General features: G+C 47.2%; 1 protein-coding gene across 1 annotated transcript; it reads left to right on the top strand.

The window, feature by feature from the left end:
- Positions 1-1,104: 1,104 nt before the first annotated feature.
- On the top strand, positions 1,105-12,273 carry LOC120930433. The gene is given in 8 exon segments (XM_040341619.1): positions 1,105-2,265; positions 2,267-2,447; positions 2,450-3,151; positions 3,154-3,498; positions 3,501-4,700; positions 6,141-7,560; positions 7,947-8,146; positions 8,300-12,273. Coding segments are annotated over 8 exon segments (9,153 nt in total). The 5' UTR covers positions 1,105-1,119; the 3' UTR covers positions 12,259-12,273.
- The last annotated feature ends 11,535 nt before the right edge of the window (positions 12,274-23,808 follow it).

Genomic DNA, 23,808 nt, shown 5'->3' with positions numbered 1-23,808 from the left:
CTGAACTAGGAAAGCTATTTCAAGTGCAGAAGGAAATACTGGAGATGATGACTTTGTTGACCGCTAGGCCAGAGGGCCCACAGAGGCAGAAGGCCCCACCGGACCCCGCAGTCACTCAAATTGAGAGACCGGTGAGGTCAAAGACCTGTTTCAACTGTGGAGGAGTGGGACATTACCGCCAAGTGTGTCCAAGCCCGCCGAAGACAGAAGCAAGGGCCCAGAAGCCGGCGGAAAACTCCAGAGGGCCCCAGTGAAGGAGTCAGCTGGGCGCCCGGTCACAATAGTAAACTCCAAACAACCATACGCCGTCCCGGTCCCTAGTGACCCCCGGGGGTCGAAGTTGGAAAAACACCCCCGGAAGAAGGGTGTAAAGGTACGAACCACCAAACAGACTAACCTTGCCACCCCACGTGGATTCCCCCCTGAATTAGTGGGGCCCTCTCCCATTGTCCCTATCCAAGTGGAAGGAATCTATACCAAAGCCCTGCTGGATACTGGAGCTCAAGTAACTCTCCTTTACAGGGACTTCTATGAGAAGCACCTCAGGCACCTGCCTCTCCAGAAGCTGGAGGAACTGGAGATATGGGGTCTAGGAACTCAAAATTTCCCATATGACTGTTTCCTGCCTATTAAGCTCACCTTCGACCCAAGCGTGGCCGGGGAGGCTGAAGTCTTCGATGCTCTGGCAGTAGTATGCCCCCGCCCACCAGGGGCGGACAAGAGTTCCATCATTATTGGGACCAACACCAACCTAGTCCGGAGACTCTTGACACCACTTATGCAGAAGCAGGACACTTCAGCCATAAAAATACACCCCATACTGACCCAGGTGTATCAGAACTTACTGCATGAGCAGAGGGCCCCAGCCGAAGGAGTGGGAAGAGTCTGGCGTTTGGATAGACGAGAAAAGGTGATACAGCCTGGTGAGGTGGTCTGCCTGCGAGCTTCTGTCAAGCTCACTTGGGAACAACCAGGACCTTTCATCGTCCTTGAGACGGACAGAACACAGGGGAACAACGAGTTGGAGATAGTCCCCGAATTGCTACCAACTAAATTACTGAAGAGAAAAGAGGGAAAGTCTCCGTCAGCGTCCGGAACACCACAACATCCCCAGTGAAGATGCCGGCTAGAGTGTTGATAGGGGAAGTGCAGCCAGCAACCCCAGTTCCTCCGTATGAAATGCTGAAAGAACAAGGAGAGGAGATCCCTCTGGGAGAATTCTTCCCAAAAAACACCCCCCTGTCACCCGAATGGATGGAGAGAGCAAAGACCCAGCTACTAAAATGGAGGATGGCTTTCTCAAAAAACGAGTTCGATGTGGGGCTGGCCAAAAGTGCTGAACACAAGATCCGGCTGGAAGAGGACAAACCTTTCCGGGAAAGGGTCAGGCGGATTCCACTGGGAGACCTGGAAGATTTGCGAGAGCAACTGGCTGAGCTGAAGAGAACAGGCATCATCCGGGAGTCTCGGAGCCCCTATGCCTCCCCGATAGTGGTAGTGAGAAAGAAGAATGGGTCGTTACGGCTGTGCATTGACTACAGGACACTGAATCGGAGGACCATTCCCGACCAATACACCACCCCCAGAATAGAAGATGCCTTACAGAGCTTGTCGGGGGCGAAGTGGTTCAGTGTGCTGGACCTGAAGAGTGGGTACTACCAGATTCCCATGCACCCTGAAGATAGGGAGAAGACAGCTTTCATTACCCCGGTGGGGTTTTTTGAATTTAACCGCATGCCACAAGGCTTGTCGGGGGCCCCGGCCACCTTCCAGAGGTTGATGGAGAAGACTGTAGGTGATATGAATTTAATTGAAGTGCTGGTATACCTGGATGATGTGATAGTGTTCGGCAGAACACTGGAAGAGCACGAAGAGCGCCTGGAGAAAGTCTTGAGTAGACTCCATGAAGAGGGCCTGAAGCTTTCGATGGAAAAGTGCAAATTTTACCAGTCATCAGTGAGTTATCTGGGTCACATAGTGTCCGCGGAAGGAGTGGCCACGGACCCGCAGAAGCTGGATGCTGTCACCTCATGGCCCCAAATGGTCACAAATGTGACTGAACTCAGGTCCTTTCTGGGATTCTGCTCCTACTATCGCAGATTTGTTGAAGGGTTCGCCAAGATAGCTCACCCACTCACTGAACTATTAAAGAACCAAGAGGGGGCTGGGTCGGACCCTGATGGACCTGGGAAGCCTAAGGAGGGTCCCAGGAAGAAGAAAGAGTCGATTGAAGACCAATGGACCACTCAGTGTGAAGAGGCCTTTGTACAGTTTGAAGCGGAGCCTCACTACTGCCCCGGTTTTGGCCTACGCAGACCCTGCCAGGCCTTATGAACTGCATGTGGACGCCAGTCGAGATGGACTGGGTGGAGTACTCTACCAGGAGTATGACGGGCACCTACGACCCATTGCCTATGTGAGCCGAAGTTTGACACCCGCTGAAAGGAATTACCCACTCACAAACTTGAGTTCCTGGCTTTGAAGTGGGCAGTAGTGGACAAACTGAGAGACTACCTATATGGCGCAGAATTTGTGATCAAGACAGATAACAATCCTCTCACCTACCTACTCACCACAGCAAAATTAGATGCTACAGGGCATAGGTGGCTGGCTGCACTCTCTGGATTCACCTTCAGTCTAAAATACCGTCCAGGGGTCGGAAATCGGGACGCTGATGCATTATCCAGAAGGCCCCACTACGATTGGAACTCGCCGGAAGGTTGGACCCAACTTACCCCTGAAGGTGTGAGGGCTCTTTGTGAAGGAGCAGAACAACCAGCGAAGGGTGGAGCCAGGGCTGAGGAGGTAGGAGTGTCCGCTGTGGGAGTGCCTAGGGGCTACTGTAATGTCACTCAAGTGGTGGATGAGGGTTTGCCTAAACTGTCCAGGAAGGACCTCCGAAGAGATCAGCAAGAAGATCCCCTCTGTAGCCTTGTGTCGGAGGCCTTGGAGACTCAACATTCTGATCTACTCCTACAGAGCGCCAAGAAGGAAGCTCGCCTGTTATGCAAGGAGTGGAGTCGGTTACAGCTGAAACAAGGAGTGGTGTACAGGAGGGCCCCCTCTGAAGATCTGGAGGAGAAGTGGCAGTTGTTCCTGCCGGAGAAACATAGGGAAAGAGTTCTGATTGCTCTGCATGACCACCATGGCCACTTGGATCGGAAAGGACCCTTCAATTAGTGAGAGACAGGTTTTACTGGCCATACATGCGATCTGAAGTGGAGAATTACTGTCGCTCTTGTCTCAGGTGCATACAAAGGAAGTCTTTACCTCAGAGAGCCGCCCCAATGGGCCATATGGAAAGCCACGGACCCATGGATCTAGTATGTATAGACTTCTTGTGTGTGGAATCCGATCTCAGTGGGCAAGGAAATATTTTGGTAGTCACGGACCATTTCACCAGATATGCTCAGGCCTTTCCAGCCAGGGATCAACAAGCGCCTACTGTGGCAAAGATCTTGGTGGAGAAATTCTTCATCCATTACGGCCTGCCTCAGCGGATCATTCAGATCAAGGAAGGGATTTTGAGAGCACCCTCATTAGGCAGCTACTGGACTTGCTGGATATAAAAAAATCTAGGACTACCCCCTATCACCCACAAGGGGATCCACAACCCGAAAGATTCAATAGAACTCTCCTCAACATGTTAGGAACACTGGCCTCGGAGCAGAAACAACAGTGGAGTAAACACATTGCAGCCATGGTACATGCTTATAACAGCACCGTGAGTGATGCCACAGGATATTCACCCTATCGCCTAATGTTTGGTCGGGAAGCTCGTTTGCCGGTGGATCTGGCGTTTGGTACTTCTTTAGACCACACTTCGGAGGCCTCTCATCGAGGATATGTGGGCAGATTACGGAAGAGTTTGAAGGCCGCATATGAGAAAGTTCGGGCCACCTCAGATGCGAGGGGACGCAGGAATAAGAGGAACTTTGACCTCAGAGTGCGGATCCAAGACCTGCAACCTGGAGACCGAGTGCTATTGAGAAATCTGGGTGTACCAGGAAAACACAAGTTGGCTGATCGCTGGAAGTCACAGCCATTCATCATATGCAGGCGCCTCCCGGGATTACCGGTATACGAAATCAGACCAGAAGAGAGTACTGGACCACTGAAGGTATGGCATCGGAATCACCTTCTGCCCTTAACAGAAGCAGTCAGGAAAACTCCACGACGGGAACTATCGCCTATGGCTGAGCCTCGACCTGTAACTAGGTCTCAGTCAGGATCCCTGGCCACAGAAGGTAGTGAGAAAGAGGATGGGATGGAGATAAGCTGGGTGTGGTCGCCTGAGATGCCGGAAACTGATACTAATTGCTTACCTCATGAGCAGGAGACAGACACTGTGACTTTGAGACCTGAGGCCCCGGAATTTGTGCCGCAAAGTGGGCATTCTGAGGATCACTCACCCGCTGACACTGAGGTGCAAGAGTGTGAGGCAGAAGAAGAGACAGCGCCTACTCCTAAAAGACAAAGAGTCAAGAGGGAAGTTCATGCGCCTAAGAAACTGACTTATGATATTCTGGGCGAATGTTCTGAACAGGCCTGGCTTGCCCCCAAAAGAATTCCTGATATGCCTGGTCTCCTTACTGTAAACCTAGAAGGAGAGAACCCCAACTCACCCCTGGACACATCTGTACCAGACACTGCGGTGTCACCTGAGAGTGCACAGAACAGCCTCCATCTTATGAAAAGTGGTGGGAGGCTCCTCTGTCTGTATTGAGCAGCCGCATAGAGGCAAAAATGTGCAGTAGAGTTAAAAATGTCTTTGGGGACCAAAGATTCAAAGTGGGGGGAGTATGTAGCGGGGGCAATTTTTGCTATTAAGAATGCTCAGATCTGAAGTGGTAGAATTGATAGTCTTATAATGTAAATAAGCGTCTGATGCCATCTACTGGCGAAGAAATGGAACGGCGTGTTCAAGGTTTGTTTTTTTTCAGAACATCCAGAAGGGATATGAATAATTACCCAGGAACACTCAGGGCTGCAAGGCATGCTGGGAAGATATAAAAGACCTTGTGTGGCCATTTTTTAGCTCTCTCGGCCTCGGGACCCACATCCTGGAGGAACCCTTTCACAGTGTGTTTGGTGGAGTTCTGGCCTACCTCGTGCGGAAGCAAGCCATCGGTATCCAGGCAAGTGTTGGAGGGTTCCCGATCGTCTCTGAAAGTGGGAACTGGACAACGAGACGAGTGCAGAGACCAGGTGGAGGCCGCGTGTGGTGAGAGCATCCAGTCATCTGGGCCTCGTGTGGTGAGAGGGCTCGGGCCCAAAGCTTTGTACTGTTTACACACACACACACTTAGACTGCCGGGGAGTGCTGCTGGGACCATTAGTTCCACGCTGCCAGTGTGTTTCCCTAAGCCACATGTGCCAGGACCTGAAAGCCTTAATCAACTGCTTGATGGCCGGCCATTGAATATTGTGTATTAACCAGGAAAGAGTGCGCAGTCACCCTCCACGTTTAATCCGCAGTCCCTGTTTGCATCAAACTACTATTAAAATACCTGTGGATTACAAATTGAGTTCACATTGCTAGCGAAGAAAGAAGATCAAGGACTAATACTACTACATTTTATTGGCAAGGCCTTGCAGCGCTGTTACTGTTAGACAGATACTGTCATAGGGAAGTTACTGAGTGATTACCCGTTACGGTTGTGTTTTATTCTGTTGGGTGTTGCGTGGCGCATACTGTGTGGTTGTGTACTGGAAGTGGGAAGGCGCGCAGCTTGAAGTAAGGCCTGCGCGCTAGTCCCACTTGGAGACACCAAAATACCTGCGGCCGTAGGGGGGGTGTAAAGAAATTGTCGCGCACAGCCTTTCGCAATACTGAATGTGCACCACTTATGTTCCGATTGTGTATTACAACAACTGTTTTAGTAAAGTCAATGATTATTTAAGTTTAACTTGTGTCTAAACGGTTCCTTTGTCGCTCATAAACTATTGTGTCAGTTTGCACCACAGCTGTGACCAGGGGAGTGAGACCCAGAATACTGGGGGGGGTAATAAAGCAGAGTGCAGGCCCAAAACAATTAGCCGCTCCTTCGGGGGTAAGCGCTCCACGTGGGGGCTCGTCCGGGATCCTGTACCTCTGCAAATAAAACCCATCCCTAGTATCAGCATGGATCCTATTACAGTGGCTCGGTGGTGTGGAACTGAAGGCGCCCGTTCCGAAGCGAGCGTAGCCATCGCCCTCCCGGGAGAAACCTGGGATAGTGAGCAGATCAAAAAGGTTGTGAAGGCACTGTCCCCAAATAGAAAGGCCTGGGTGATCGCCATCAGACCAGACTGTGAAACCTCCCACACCTATGCCCTATTGGAGTGGAGGACGGAAGTTCCGGAGAACTTCAGGGGTCCGAGTGTACAGCTAGCTGGAGGAACCAAGTTATACCTGACACATCCAGAAGGGTCTGGTCAGAGCACTGCCAACTCTAGCCTTGTAAAGCCAACGGCGCTGGGATTTGATCAGAAAACAACCCCAGCCCATACCAGTTCAAGACCCCCTCAAGGGAAGGTAAAACCTGTATATGGAAAGTACAGGGGAGGTTCTCAGTCAGAGCAGCAGCTATCTGACCTGAAACGGCAGTGCCGCACCATACAGGAAAGGTTCAAGGAGGCCTCTGGTGTGATCGCAGGACACATTGAAGAGCTAAGTGTCTCGTGCAAAGATTCAAATAACAGTAAGCTAAGCTCGAGGTCTGCCTCAGTTCCCTCGAGACGTACCAAAAATCGCCTACCTGAAGTGACGATCCGGAAGGATTTTAAAATCGAAGGACGGATAGGGGAAAAAGACCAAGGGGGAAGCCTGTCCTATACAAATCTCTTACATCAGGTGGAGCTGGGACTTCAGAAGGGCTATCATGAATCTGAGATCACAGAGGCCGTAGTCAACGCCATTAGCCCGGATCTGAGCATCAGAAGGATGTTGGAGATGAAGAATGGGTTAACTCTGACACAGCTCAGGAGGATATTAAAAAGTTACTATAAGGAGGAAGATGCTGCGGAATTGTATCATCAACTAATAAATATGGCACAAGACACCCAGGAGACCCCGCAGAATTTCCTGTTCAGGGCCATCGCTCTGAAGGATCGCTTGTTGTCCGCCTCCCGAGAAGAAGACTCGGATGGACATCTTGGGCCAGAAGTCATCCAGAAGAAGTTCTTGAGGTCTGTGGCTACAGGACTGAGGAGTGACTATGTTAAATTCCAGTTGCGACAGTACCTGGATGATCCTTCCACCTCAGATGAGGTGCTCATTGAAGAGACCAATGAGGCGGCCCGGATGGAAACAGAGGGAGAGAAGAAGCAAGGGAAAGCTCAGTCCAGTATCACCGCAAGGATCAGATGGCATAACGCTGATGTCTCACAGGGCTTCCCGGAGACTAGTGTTTTGACAGCAACCGCTGATGATATGCCCCGTTCTGAACTAGGAAAGCTATTTCAAGTGCAGAAGGAAATACTGGAGATGATGACTTTGTTGACCGCTAGGCCAGAGGGCCCACAGAGGCAGAAGGCCCCACCGGACCCCGCAGTCACTCAAATTGAGAGACCGGTGAGGTCAAAGACCTGTTTCAACTGTGGAGGAGTGGGACATTACCGCCAAGTGTGTCCAAGCCCGCCGAAGACAGAAGCAAGGGCCCAGAAGCCGGCGGAAAACTCCAGAGGGCCCCAGTGAAGGAGTCAGCTGGGCGCCCGGTCACAATAGTAAACTCCAAACAACCATACGCCGTCCCGGTCCCTAGTGACCCCCGGGGGTCGAAGTTGGAAAAACACCCCCGGAAGAAGGGTGTAAAGGTACGAACCACCAAACAGACTAACCTTGCCACCCCACGTGGATTCCCCCCTGAATTAGTGGGGCCCTCTCCCATTGTCCCTATCCAAGTGGAAGGAATCTATACCAAAGCCCTGCTGGATACTGGAGCTCAAGTAACTCTCCTTTACAGGGACTTCTATGAGAAGCACCTCAGGCACCTGCCTCTCCAGAAGCTGGAGGAACTGGAGATATGGGGTCTAGGAACTCAAAATTTCCCATATGACTGTTTCCTGCCTATTAAGCTCACCTTCGACCCAAGCGTGGCCGGGGAGGCTGAAGTCTTCGATGCTCTGGCAGTAGTATGCCCCCGCCCACCAGGGGCGGACAAGAGTTCCATCATTATTGGGACCAACACCAACCTAGTCCGGAGACTCTTGACACCACTTATGCAGAAGCAGGACACTTCAGCCATAAAAATACACCCCATACTGACCCAGGTGTATCAGAACTTACTGCATGAGCAGAGGGCCCCAGCCGAATGAGTGGGAAGAGTCTGGCGTTTGGATAGACGAGAAAAGGTGATACAGCCTGGTGAGGTGGTCTGCCTGCGAGCTTCTGTCAAGCTCACTTGGGAACAACCAGGACCTTTCATCGTCCTTGAGACGGACAGAACACAGGGGAACAACGAGTTGGAGATAGTCCCCGAATTGCTACCAACTAAATTACTGAAGAGAAAAAGAGGGAAAGTCTCCGTCAGCGTCCGGAACACCACAACATCCCCAGTGAAGATGCCGGCTAGAGTGTTGATAGGGGAAGTGCAGCCAGCAACCCCAGTTCCTCCGTATGAAATGCTGAAAGAACAAGGAGAGGAGATCCCTCTGGGAGAATTCTTCCCAAAAAACACCCCCCTGTCACCCGAATGGATGGAGAGAGCAAAGACCCAGCTACTAAAATGGAGGATGGCTTTCTCAAAAAACGAGTTCGATGTGGGGCTGGCCAAAAGTGCTGAACACAAGATCCGGCTGGAAGAGGACAAACCTTTCCGGGAAAGGGTCAGGCGGATTCCACTGGGAGACCTGGAAGATTTGCGAGAGCAACTGGCTGAGCTGAAGAGAACAGGCATCATCCGGGAGTCTCGGAGCCCCTATGCCTCCCCGATAGTGGTAGTGAGAAAGAAGAATGGGTCGTTACGGCTGTGCATTGACTACAGGACACTGAATCGGAGGACCATTCCCGACCAATACACCACCCCCAGAATAGAAGATGCCTTACAGAGCTTGTCGGGGGCGAAGTGGTTCAGTGTGCTGGACCTGAAGAGTGGGTACTACCAGATTCCCATGCACCCTGAAGATAGGGAGAAGACAGCTTTCATTACCCCGGTGGGGTTTTTTGAATTTAACCGCATGCCACAAGGCTTGTCGGGGGCCCCGGCCACCTTCCAGAGGTTGATGGAGAAGACTGTAGGTGATATGAATTTAATTGAAGTGCTGGTATACCTGGATGATGTGATAGTGTTCGGCAGAACACTGGAAGAGCACGAAGAGCGCCTGGAGAAAGTCTTGAGTAGACTCCATGAAGAGGGCCTGAAGCTTTCGATGGAAAAGTGCAAATTTTACCAGTCATCAGTGAGTTATCTGGGTCACATAGTGTCCGCGGAAGGAGTGGCCACGGACCCGCAGAAGCTGGATGCTGTCACCTCATGGCCCCAAATGGTCACAAATGTGACTGAACTCAGGTCCTTTCTGGGATTCTGCTCCTACTATCGCAGATTTGTTGAAGGGTTCGCCAAGATAGCTCACCCACTCACTGAACTATTAAAGAACCAAGAGGGGGCTGGGTCGGACCCTGATGGACCTGGGAAGCCTAAGGAGGGTCCCAGGAAGAAGAAAGAGTCGATTGAAGACCAATGGACCACTCAGTGTGAAGAGGCCTTTGTACAGTTGAAGCGGAGCCTCACTACTGCCCCGGTTTTGGCCTACGCAGACCCTGCCAGGCCTTATGAACTGCATGTGGACGCCAGTCGAGATGGACTGGGTGGAGTACTCTACCAGGAGTATGACGGGCACCTACGACCCATTGCCTATGTGAGCCGAAGTTTGACACCCGCTGAAAGGAATTACCCAACTCACAAACTTGAGTTCCTGGCTTTGAAGTGGGCAGTAGTGGACAAACTGAGAGACTACCTATATGGCGCAGAATTTGTGATCAAGACAGATAACAATCCTCTCACCTACCTACTCACCACAGCAAAATTAGATGCTACAGGGCATAGGTGGCTGGCTGCACTCTCTGGATTCACCTTCAGTCTAAAATACCGTCCAGGGGTCGGAAATCGGGACGCTGATGCATTATCCAGAAGGCCCCACTACGATTGGAACTCGCCGGAAGGTTGGACCCAACTTACCCCTGAAGGTGTGAGGGCTCTTTGTGAAGGAGCAGAACAACCAGCGAAGGGTGGAGCCAGGGCTGAGGAGGTAGGAGTGTCCGCTGTGGGAGTGCCTAGGGGCTACTGTAATGTCACTCAAGTGGTGGATGAGGGTTTGCCTAAACTGTCCAGGAAGGACCTCCGAAGAGATCAGCAAGAAGATCCCCTCTGTAGCCTTGTGTCGGAGGCCTTGGAGACTCAACATTCTGATCTACTCCTACAGAGCGCCAAGAAGGAAGCTCGCCTGTTATGCAAGGAGTGGAGTCGGTTACAGCTGAAACAAGGAGTGGTGTACAGGAGGGCCCCCTCTGAAGATCTGGAGGAGAAGTGGCAGTTGTTCCTGCCGGAGAAACATAGGGAAAGAGTTCTGATTGCTCTGCATGACCACCATGGCCACTTGGGATCGGAAAGGACCCTTCAATTAGTGAGAGACAGGTTTTACTGGCCATACATGCGATCTGAAGTGGAGAATTACTGTCGCTCTTGTCTCAGGTGCATACAAAGGAAGTCTTTACCTCAGAGAGCCGCCCCAATGGGCCATATGGAAAGCCACGGACCCATGGATCTAGTATGTATAGACTTCTTGTGTGTGGAATCCGATCTCAGTGGGCAAGGAAATATTTTGGTAGTCACGGACCATTTCACCAGATATGCTCAGGCCTTTCCAGCCAGGGATCAACAAGCGCCTACTGTGGCAAAGATCTTGGTGGAGAAATTCTTCATCCATTACGGCCTGCCTCAGCGGATCCATTCAGATCAAGGAAGGGATTTTGAGAGCACCCTCATTAGGCAGCTACTGGACTTGCTGGATATAAAAAAATCTAGGACTACCCCCTATCACCCACAAGGGGATCCACAACCCGAAAGATTCAATAGAACTCTCCTCAACATGTTAGGAACACTGGCCTCGGAGCAGAAACAACAGTGGAGTAAACACATTGCAGCCATGGTACATGCTTATAACAGCACCGTGAGTGATGCCACAGGATATTCACCCTATCGCCTAATGTTTGGTCGGGAAGCTCGTTTGCCGGTGGATCTGGCGTTTGGTACTTCTTTAGACCACACTTCGGAGGCCTCTCATCGAGGATATGTGGGCAGATTACGGAAGAGTTTGAAGGCCGCATATGAGAAAGTTCGGGCCACCTCAGATGCGAGGGGACGCAGGAATAAGAGGAACTTTGACCTCAGAGTGCGGATCCAAGACCTGCAACCTGGAGACCGAGTGCTATTGAGAAATCTGGGTGTACCAGGAAAACACAAGTTGGCTGATCGCTGGAAGTCACAGCCATTCATCATATGCAGGCGCCTCCCGGGATTACCGGTATACGAAATCAGACCAGAAGAGAGTACTGGACCACTGAAGGTATGGCATCGGAATCACCTTCTGCCCTTAACAGAAGCAGTCAGGAAAACTCCACGACGGGAACTATCGCCTATGGCTGAGCCTCGACCTGTAACTAGGTCTCAGTCAGGATCCCTGGCCACAGAAGGTAGTGAGAAAGAGGATGGGATGGAGATAAGCTGGGTGTGGTCGCCTGAGATGCCGGAAACTGATACTAATTGCTTACCTCATGAGCAGGAGACAGACACTGTGACTTTGAGACCTGAGGCCCCGGAATTTGTGCCGCAAAGTGGGCATTCTGAGGATCACTCACCCGCTGACACTGAGGTGCAAGAGTGTGAGGCAGAAGAAGAGACAGCGCCTACTCCTAAAAGACAAAGAGTCAAGAGGGAAGTTCATGCGCCTAAGAAACTGACTTATGATATTCTGGGCGAATGTTCTGAACAGGCCTGGCTTGCCCCCAAAAGAATTCCTGATATGCCTGGTCTCCTTACTGTAAACCTAGAAGGAGAGAACCCCAACTCACCCCTGGACACATCTGTACCAGACACTGCGGTGTCACCTGAGAGTGCACAGAACAGCCTCCCATCTTATGAAAAGTGGTGGGAGGCTCCTCTGTCTGTATTGAGCAGCCGCATAGAGGCAAAAATGTGCAGTAGAGTTAAAAATGTCTTTGGGGACCAAAGATTCAAAGTGGGGGGAGTATGTAGCGGGGGCAATTTTTGCTATTAAGAATGCTCAGATCTGAAGTGGTAGAATTGATAGTCTTATAATGTAAATAAGCGTCTGATGCCATCTACTGGCGAAGAAATGGAACGGCGTGTTCAAGGTTTGTTTTTTTTCAGAACATCCAGAAGGGATATGAATAATTACCCAGGAACACTCAGGGCTGCAAGGCATGCTGGGAAGATATAAAAGACCTTGTGTGGCCATTTTTTAGCTCTCTCGGCCTCGGGACCCACATCCTGGAGGAACCCTTTCACAGTGTGTTTGGTGGAGTTCTGGCCTACCTCGTGCGGAAGCAAGCCATCGGTATCCAGGCAAGTGTTGGAGGGTTCCCGATCGTCTCTGAAAGTGGGAACTGGACAACGAGACGAGTGCAGAGACCAGGTGGAGGCCGCGTGTGGTGAGAGCATCCAGTCATCTGGGCCTCGTGTGGTGAGAGGGCTCGGGCCCAAAGCTTTGTACTGTTTACACACACACACACTTAGACTGCCGGGGAGTGCTGCTGGGACCGTTAGTTCCACGCTGCCAGTGTGTTTCCCTAAGCCACATGTGCCAGGACCTGAAAGCCTTAATCAACTGCTTGATGGCCGGCCATTGAATATTGTGTATTAACCAGGAAAGAGTGCGCAGTCACCCTCCACGTTTAATCCGCAGTCCCTGTTTGCATCAAACTACTATTAAAATACCTGTGGATTACAAATTGAGTTCACATTGCTAGCGAAGAAAGAAGATCAAGGACTAATACTACTACATTTTATTGGCAAGGCCTTGCAGCGCTGTTACTGTTAGACAGATACTGTCATAGGGAAGTTACTGAGTGATTACCCGTTACGGTTGTGTTTTATTCTGTTGGGTGTTGCGTGGCGCATACTGTGTGGTTGTGTACTGGAAGTGGGAAGGCGCGCAGCTTGAAGTAAGGCCTGCGCGCTAGTCCCACTTGGAGACACCAAAATACCTGCGGCCGTAGGGGGGGTGTAAAGAAATTGTCGCGCACAGCCTTTCGCAATACTGAATGTGCACCACTTATGTTCCGATTGTGTATTACAACAACTGTTTTAGTAAAGTCAATGATTATTTAAGTTTAACTTGTGTCTAAACGGTTCCTTTGTCGCTCATAAACTATTGTGTCAGTTTGCACCACAGCTGTGACCAGGGGAGTGAGACCCAGAATACTGGGGGGGGTAATAAAGCAGAGTGCAGGCCCAAAACAATTAGCCGCTCCTTCGGGGGTAAGCGCTACATATATATATATATACAGTATCTCACAAAAGTGAGTACACCCCTCACATTTTGTAAATATTTTCTTATATCTTTTCATGTGACAACATTGAAGAAATTACACTTTGCTACAATGTAAAGTAGTGAGTGTACAGCTTGTATAACAGTGTAAAGTTGCTGTCCCCTCAAAATAACTCAACACACAGCCAATAATTTCTAAACCACTGGCAACAATTGTGAGTACACCCCTAAGGGAAAATGTCCAAATTGGGCCCAATTAGCCATTTTCCCTCCCTGGTGTTATATGACTCGTTAGTGTTACAAGGTCTCAGGTGTGAATGGGGAGCAGGTGTGTTAAATCTGGTGTTATCACTCTCAATCTCTCATACTGGTCACTGGAAGTTCAACATGGCACCTCATGGCAAAGAACTCTCTGAGGATCTGAAAAAAATAATTGTTGCTCTACATAAAGATGGCCTAGGCTATAAAAAGATTGCCAAGACTCTGAAACTGAGCTGCAGTACAGTGGCCAAGACCATACAGCGGTTTAACAGGACAGGTCCCTCGCCATGGACAACCAAAGAAGTTGAGTGCACGTGCTCTGCGTCATATCCAGAGGTTGTCTTTGGGAAATAGACGTATGAGTGCTGCCAGCATTGCTGCAGAGGTTGGAGGGGTGGAGGGTCAGCCTGTCAGTGCTCAGACCATACGCCGCACACTGCATTAAATTGGTCTGCATAGATGTCGTCCCAGAAGGAAGCCTCTCCAAATATGATGCACAAGAAAGCCCGCAAACAGTTTTCTGAAGACAATCAGACTAAGGACATGGATTACTGGAGCCATGTCCTGTCGTCTAATGAGATCAAGATAAACTTACTTAGACAAGTGTGCCTTGCCTACAGTTAAGCATGGTGGATGGAGTGTCATGGTCTGGGGCTGCATGAGTGCTGCTGGCATTGGGGAGCTACAGATCATTGAGGGAACAATGAATGCCAACATGTACTGTGACATACTGAAGCAAAGCATGATCCTCTCCCTTCGGAGACTTGGCCGCAGGGCAGTATTCCAACATAATGACCCCAAACACAACTCCAAGATGACCACTGCCTTGCTAAAGAAGCTGAGGGTAAAGGTGATGGACTGGCCAAGCATGTCTTCAGACCTAAACCCTATTGAGCATCTGTGGGGCATCCTCAAACAGAAGGTGGAAGAGCGCAATGTCTCTAACATCCACCAGCTCCAGAGGTCCATACAGTGAACTTGGTGTTGAGTTATTCACTTTACGGTCAACACTGAGGACAAGGGGGCACTCTTTACGTCTAGAGGAAAAGAGATTTCACCTCCAAATACGGAAAGGCTTTTTCACAGTAAGAGCTGTGAAAATGTGGAACAGACTCCCTCCAGAGGTAGTTCTGGCCAGCTCAGTAGATTGCTTTAAGAAAGGCCTGGATTCTTTCCTAAATGTACAGAATATAACTTGAGTATTAAGATTTGTAGGTAAAGTTGATCCAGGGTAAATCCGATTGCCTCTCGGGGGATCAGGAAGGAATTTTTTCCCCTGCTGTAGCAAATTGGATCATGCTCTGCTGGGGTTTTTTGCCTTCCTCTGGATCAACTGTGGGAATGGAGTTGGGTGTATAGGATTTTACTGTGTTTTTTTTTTTTTTTTTTTTTGTGGTTGAACTGGATGGACTTGTGTCTTTTTTCAACCTGACTAACTATGTAACTATGTAACTATGTCATCATGGAGGAGTGGACTAGGACTCCAGTTTCAACCTGTGAAGCTCTGGTGAACTCCATGCCCAAGAGGGTTAAGGCAGTGCTGGAAGATAATGGTGGCCACACAAAATATTGACACTTCGGGCCCAATTTGGACATTTTCACTTAGGGGTGTACTCACTTTTGTTGCCAGTGGTTTAGATATTAATGGCTGTGTGTTGAGTTATTTTGAGGGGACAGCAAATTTACACTGTTATACAAGCTGTACACTCACTACATTTCTTCAGTGTTGTCACTTGAAAAGATAGAATAAAATATTTACAAAAATGTGAGGGGTGTACGTACTTTTGAGAGACACTATATATATATATATATATATATATATATATATATATATATATATATATCAATAGATACGCCGGCGTAATTTCTTTGTGGATCTGTCCCTTCACGTTTTTCTAAATATTTTATTCTATCTTTTCATGTGACAACACTGAAGAAAGTTCACTTTGCTACAATATCAGGTAGTGAGTGTACAGCTTGTATAACAGTGCACCTTTTCTGTCCCCTCCAAATAACTCAACACAAAGCTATTAATGTCTAAACTGCTGGCAACAAAAGTAAGTACACCTCTAAGTGAAAATGTCCAAATTGGGCCCAAAGTGTCAATATTTTGCGTGGCCACCATTATTTTCCAGCACTGCCTTAATCTTCTTGGGCATGGAATTCACCAGAGCTTCACAGGTTGCCAACGGAGTCCTCTTCCACTCCTCCATGGCGACATCATGAAGCTGGTGGATGTTAGAGACATTGCGCTCCTACACCATTTGAGGATGCCCCACAGATGCTCAATAAGCTTTAGGTCTAGAGACAAGCTTGGCCAGTTAATCACCTTTACCCCCAGCTTCTTTAGCAAGGCAGTGGTTGACTTGGAGGTGTGTTTGGAGTCGTTATCATGCTAGAATACTGCCCTGCGGCCCAGTCTCCGAATGGAGGCGATCATGCTCTTCTTCAGTATGTCACAGTACATGTTGGCATTAATGTTTCCCTCAATGAACTGTAGCTCCCCAGTGTTGGCAGCACTCATGCAGCCCCAGACCATGACACACCCACCACAATGTTTGACTGTAGGCAAGACTTTGTACTCCTCACCTGGTTGCCGCCACACGTGCTTGACACCAACTGAACCAAATAAGTTTATCTTGGTCTCATCAGACCACAGGACATGGTTCCAATAATGCTTGTCTTCAGGAAACTGTTTGCAGGCTTTCTTGTACATCATCTTTACAAGAGGCTTCCTTCTGGGATGACAGTTATGCAGACCAATTTGATGCAGTGTGCAGTGTATGGTCTGAGCACTGACAGGCTGACCCCATACGTTTATTTCCAAAAGACAACCTCTGGATATGTAGAGCAACAATTATTTTTTTCAATTTCTCAGAAAGTTCTTTGCCGTGAGATGCCATGTTGAACTTGCCAGTGACCAGTATGACAGAGTGAGAGCGATGACACCAATTCTAACACACCTGCTCCCTATTCACACCTGAGACCTTGTAACACTAATGAGTCCCATGAAATCAGGGGGGGGGGGGGGGGGCGGATGGCCAACTGGGCCTAATTTGAACATTTTCACTTACGGGTGTACTCACTTTTGTTGCCAGCAGTTTAGACATTAATGGCTGCGTGTTGAGTTATTTTGAGAGGACAACACATATACAAGCTGTACACTCACCTCTTTACATTGTAGCAAAGTGTAATTTCTTCAGTGTTGTCAAAAAGTTTTAAGAAAATATTTGCAAAAATGTGAGGGGGGCGTGTACTTACTTTTGTGAGATACTGTATATCTGTATCTAGTATATATATATATATATATATATATATATATATATATATATATATATAATCAAAACATGCATATCACTTGATATTGTTTTTCAGACTGAGAGAAGTGAAACTCAGTATTCTAATAAGCAAATCAACCATCTATTTCTTACAGGGATATTTCCTATAGAACACAGGGAGAGCACAACATGGCCTTATTAGTGTGTGGTTGTTCCTTCATTGTTTATTCAGCAGTTGGGGTGGGTCTTGGACCAGGCTGTATTGCTTAAAGTGGAACTTCAGTAATTTTCTTATCTTTCAATCTATTACATTTTCTACCCGTGTTGTTTTAACTTTGGATTGTAAAACATTTTTTTTTCTGCCAGTAAATACCTTATACAGCCCACTTCCTGTTTTTTGTCTGATAAAAATCCTAGGCTTATGACATCATCCACAGCTCTCTCTATCACTCTCGCAAGATTTTGCCAGGAAGGGAGTGGGGGATGAGTCATAAGAGGGCCAATGAGAGCTGCAGAGATGGAGGTGTGCCTCTGGGTGTCTGTGTAATTCCAGGAAGTGAACAGGCAGCATCTTTAGCTTCCCACAGCTAAAACTGGAGAGTGCAAAATGTGGTACAGCTCTGCATAAACACCAATCAGCTCCCAATTTATTTATTTTTTTTGTCAAAGCTTAATAGAACAAACTTAAGTTTGTCACTGATTGACTAAAAAGCACAGGTGCTCCAGATTTTGCACTCTCCAGCTGTAAATAAATCAACCCCATTATGTCTGGCAAATTCAAAGAAATAGCTATTGTCCTGCCAGAAATCTGGTGAGCTCATAACTTTCTATAATCTCTGCCTCTGGACTGTTATCAGTTAGCATTATTCTGAGCTATCTATGTGGATTACAAGATGCCTCCCCTGTCATGAACAAGAGAGGGAGGGGTTATATAGTTTTAACACAGTATTGTAAGAATTTGGAGAAAGGAGAATAAACTAAGCAGGTGTGAGCCTACTCAGGAAAATTAGGACTTTGCGGAGGATGGTGTGTCTATTAAGGTGAGCAAGGATAACAACAACGTTATAATACAAAAGTATACATTTTATTAAGTTATTAAAATCATAATAAAATCAGTTTTGCCCAGATATGATACAGTTTACAAGATGATTCAGATGGAGATAATGCTGGTCTCCGACATGTTTCACAGTTTTAGCGTCATCAGGGCGCCGCATCCATCTATTTCTTCATCTATTTCTATTTTGTCTACTAAGACAGGGACTGCACAAGACGGTTCGTGGTCACAGAGAGCAGGAACAAACAACCATAGGAGGACACTTACCTGATGGGAGCCAGACCCATCAGGTTACTGTGGAGCTGCTGGACCTTAATATACCTAACAGGATATGGGATCTCCAATGTTAGGTAAATAATTAGTGATTCCACATGGATGTATATCCCTTGAAATTAGGTGATGTTATTATGCTGGGCACATGACTAGTAAGGAGCTGGGGCCATACATAGAGGGTGCTCTTGAGGGGCGTTGTACTGATACTCCCCGCTATGTGCTCCCACCGCCTGTTGCCTTGTTGCCTTGATCGGATGACGCATCTGACGAGTACTATACAGTATTATATAGTCACTCCGTGTCCTAAGGTGACTGTGTTGTTCAGTTTGGTTGTCACTCTAGGACTTTAACCACTTCATTACTGGGCACTTAAACCCCCTTCGTGCCCAGACCAATTTTCAGCTTTCAGCGCTGATGCATTTTGAATGACAATTGCACGGTCATACAACACTGTACCAAAATTATATTTTAATAATTTTTTCCCCACAAATAGAGCTTTCTTTTAGGTGTATTTGAACACAATATTTTTTACTTTTTGTTATAATAATATCCCATTTAAAAAAAAAAACAATTTCCCTCGGTTTAGGCCGATACGTATTCTCCTACATATTTTTATTGATTGGTTTGCGCAAAAGTTATAGCGCCTACAAAATAGGGGATATATTTATGATTTTTTTTTTTTGCTAGTAATGACGGCGGTCTGCGATTTTTTTTGTCAGGCCTGCGATATTGCGGCGGACATATCGGACACCTTTGACACAATTTTGGGACCATTTACATTTATACAGCGATCAGCGCTATAAAAATGCACTAATTACTGTATAAATGTGACTGGCAGTGAAGGGGTTAACTCTAGGAGATGAGGAATGGGTTAAATGTGTATCCTGGGTGTGTTCTAACTGTGAGGGGGGAGGGGACTGACTGGGGGAGGTGACCGATGCTGTGTCCCTATGTACAAGGGACACAGATCGGTCTCCTCCCTCCCTGACAGGACGTGGAACTCTGTGTCAGACATCGCGGCCGCCAGGCACATGCATCGGCTCCCTAGCGATGCGCCGGGCACGTTGTTTCCCTGCTGCGCGCCCCCAGCGGCGTGCACGGGGAATGTAAACAAACAGGACGTCCAAAGACGTCCACTCAGCACTTGGGAGCCACGCTGTGGACGTCTTTCGTCCATAGCACGGATCCCAAGTGGTTAAGTGAGTTATTGGCAGGATTACCATATTAAATAAAGGAAAACGTGGGTTAAAAGAAAATTAACCGCTTGCTGCCCACGCCTTTGGACTAAGCTCATAACAGATCGGGGTATGGGGCCAATCTCTTTACCATGTGATCAGATTTCATCCAATGACAGCTGATCAGAGAATGTAAACACAAGGCAGTTCAGTGGCGTCGCTAGGAGGGGCAAGGGTGCAAGCCACACCAGAGGGATGAAACCTGTGAGTAGTGGCACCGCTATCACCGCTCCCTGCCCTGATATGCACCTCTCAGGTTCTGCACTGTGTCCCTCAGTGGAGTGGACCGAAGCAGCCTCCACCTCCTCTCTGTTTACATCCACACAGGAGGAGCCCGAAGGTCACACACCGCTGTGTATATCCGTCCACGCTGTTCTGAGGTCTGTACACTTTACTACTGTTTATGTAGATGGACATGTGCATGGTGTCTATACTGGGGTGGTCTGTCCTAAGGGGGGATTCTATACTGATGGGGGTCTGTCCTAAGAGGGGGTTTATACTGATGGGGAGTCTACACTTATGCCGCGTACACGATCATTTTTCGGCATGAAAAAAACGCTGTTTTTTTAAAATGATCATGGGTGGGCTTCACATCATTTTTCAGGTTCTGAAAAACTACCAAAAAAAGTTGAACATGCTGCATTTTTTAACGTCGTTTTAAACTATGTCGTTTTTTGGGGTTGTAAAAAATGATCGTGTGTGGGCTAAAACAAAGTAAAAAACCTGCACATGCTCAGAAGCAAGTTATGAGACGGGAGCGCTTGTTCTGGTAAAACTACTGTTCATAATAAAGTAACAGACAAAAAAGCGCGAATCGTCTTTTACTAACACGGAATCAGCTAATGCAGCCCAAAGGCGAATGGAATTTCTCCTTTGTAGTGCAGTCGTACTTGTTGTACGTCACCGCGCTTTGCTAGATCATTTTTTTAAAATAATGGTGTGTAGGCAACATCGTTTTAATGATGAAGTTGGGAAAACGTTGTTTTTTTCGACATGCTGAAAAACAAGGTTTTTTTTCATGCTGAAAAGTTATCGCGTGTAAGCGGCATAAGAGTCTACACTAAGATGGGGGATTCTATACTGATGGGGGGACTGCACTAAGAGTGGTGATTCTATACTGATGGGGAGGGTCTTCACTAAGAGGAAGGGGATTATATGTTCTATACTGAGAGGGGTCTATACTTAAGAGGGGTGTCTGAGGGGGACTATAGCTGGTGGAGAGGGGGTGACACCAATTTTTTTGGCATCAGGTGACACAAACCCCAGTGAGGCCACTGAGCCAGTTGTTGACTTTAATCTGTCGGCGTGAGGAGAGAAGGAGAGAGGCGATTAACCGACTTGTGTTAGGGACATGGGCATTGATAATTAGGGCACTTATTATCAGTGTCCTGATTATCAGTGCAGTCCCAACAGTGCCCACCAGTGCCACCTAACAGTACCTATCAGTGTCTCTTCATCAGTGTCACCTATCAGTGCTGCCTATCAGTTCCACCTGCCAGTGCCTATCAGTGCTGCCTATAAATGCCCCTCAGTGCCACCTATCAGTGTCCATCAGTGCTGCTTATCAGTGCTGCCTATCAGTGCCTTTCAGTGCCGCCTATCAGAGCCCATCAGTGCCACCTATCAGTGCAGCCTCCTCAGTGTCACCTCATCAGTACCCATCAGTGCCACCTACTAGTGCCCATAAGTGCCACCTATCAGTGATTATCAGTGCAGCCTCATCAGCACACATTATTGAAGGAGACAAATTACCTTTTTCCCCCAAAAAATTAAAACTATGAAAAATGTTTGTTTTTTTTCAAACTTTTCGGTCTTTTTCCGTTTGTTTAGAAAAAAATGAAAAACCCAGTGGTGATTAAATACCACCAAAATAAAGCTATATTTGTGTGAAAAAATTATACAAATTTCATATGGGTACAGTGTTACATGACCGCTCAATTGTCATTCAAAATATGACAGTGCTGATTGCTGAAAATTGGCCTGGGCAGGAAGGAGGTTAAAGTGGCCAGTACAGTGGTTAATACAGCTACCACATCTAAGGACTGGTAAACTGCAATAATATCAATTATTGTTCTTGGGTTTGACACACTTTAACTACACTGTGATCTGTGGTTATTCACCAAAGCTGTATGTAGTGTCTAGTAGGGTATGCCTGCATCACAAGACTAGATAAAGGACATTTCAACTCTATTGGTAGATAAAACACTTTACATACAGTATCAACTTTTTGCCTGTATAGTTAGCTATTTGCCCCAAGATTCGGCATTAACTAAATACATTTTATGAAAAAATTGTCAAAAGCTACAAGTCAGATGATTTCTCTTCTTTCTACCTTTTATACTATATAATGGAGACCTCCTGAGGAGTGAAGTGAAGGGAAATGATAATTTCTGACATAAAACAAGCCTGCTTAACTTGCTTATTAACTTGCTTATTAGCTTAAGGAGTCTTGAAATCTGGTGAGCCTATTTGCACTGGGGGAGTCAATGTATGGAAACATGGTTGAAGCAAGAACACAATTTTATTGTATTGATATTGCACCGGATGTTACAGAGTTACATTGTAGGTAAGGTTGAAAAAAGACACAAGTCCATCAAGTTTAACCTATGTGTGAATATACAGTATTAGCTAGATTCAGAGAGAGTTAGGCCGGCGTATCAGTAGATACGCTGACCTAACTCGGAATCTGCGCCGTCCTTAGTTTAAGTGTATTCTCAAACTGAGATACCCTTAAACCTAGCTAAGATACGACAGCCTGCGCCGTCGTATCTTAGGGTGCAATATTTAGGCTGGCTGCTAGGTGGCGCTTCCGTTTAGTTCGGCGTAGAATATGTAAATGACTAGATACGCCTATTCACGAACGTATGTGCGCCCGTCGCAGTAAAGATACGCCTTTACGTAAGGCGTTTTCAGGCGTAAAGTTATTCCATCAAATAGCTGGACTAGTCAATGTTAAGCATGGCCGTCGTTCCCGCGTCGAAATTTGAAAATTTTACCTCGTTTGCGTAAGTCGTCCGTGAATAGTGCTGGACGGAATTTACGTTCACGTCGAAACCAATACATCCTTGCGGCGTACTTTGGAGCAATGCACACTGGGATATGTACACGGACGGCGCATCACGTCAATCACGTCAGGTCACACAACATTAACATAAAACACGCCCCCTCATCCTAATTTGAATAAGGCGCGCTTACGCCGACCCTATTTACGCTACGCCGCCGTAAGTTAGGAGGCAAGTACTTTGTGAATACAGTACTTGCCTCTCTGACTTAAGGCGGCGTAGCGTAAATACGATACGCTACGCCGCCTTAAAGTTGCGGTGGCGTCTGTGAATCTAGCTATATGTCAGTATTACATTGTATATCCCTGTATTTTGCAGTCGTTCAGGTGCTGGAGAGGTAAGGGAGTCAAAATTAATGGAAAATGGAAGGTTGGAAGTGCAGACGTTCTTCTGGAATCAGTGGTACTGGCCTCTTAGCAGATGGTAAATATAGATATACAAATTAAAATAAAAATAAAACAGAAATAAAAACAAATAAAAAAAAATGAAAATGAAAATAGTAATAATATTAACCACTTAAGACCCGGACCAATATGCAGGTTAAGGACCTTGCCCCTTTTTGCGATTCGGCACTGCATCACTTTATCTGACAATTGCGCGGTAGTGCGACGTAGCTCCCAAACAAAATTGGTGTCCTTTTTTTCCCACCAATAGAGCTTTCTTTTGGTGGTATTTAATCACCTCTGCGTTTTTTTTTTTTTTTTTTTTGCGCTATAAACAAAAATAGAGCGACAATTTTGAAAAAAATACAATATTTTTTACTTTTTGCTATAATACATATCCCCCAAAAATATATAAAAAAAGTTTTTTTCCTCAGTTTAGGCCTACACGTATTCTTCTATCTATATTTGGTAAAAAAACATCGCAATAAGCGTTTAACGATTGGTTTGCACAAAATGTATAGCGTTTAAAAAATAGGGAATAGTTTTATGGCATTTTTATTAATAATTTTTTTTTACTACTAATGGCGGTGATCAGCGATTTTTTTCGTGACTGCGACATTATGGCGGACACATCGGACAATTTTGACACATTTTTGGGACCATTGTCATTTTCACAGCAAAAAGTGCTATAAAAATGCATTGTTTACTGTGAAAATGACAATAGCAGTTTAGGAGTTAACCACTAGGGGGCGCTGGAGGGGTTAAGTGTGA

Source organism: Rana temporaria, chromosome 3 (assembly GCF_905171775.1).
Source record: "Rana temporaria chromosome 3, aRanTem1.1, whole genome shotgun sequence".
NCBI lineage: Eukaryota > Metazoa > Chordata > Amphibia > Anura > Ranidae > Rana > Rana temporaria.
Note: the sequence above shows the minus strand (reverse complement) of the source record. Positions and strands in the feature narration are given on the sequence as shown.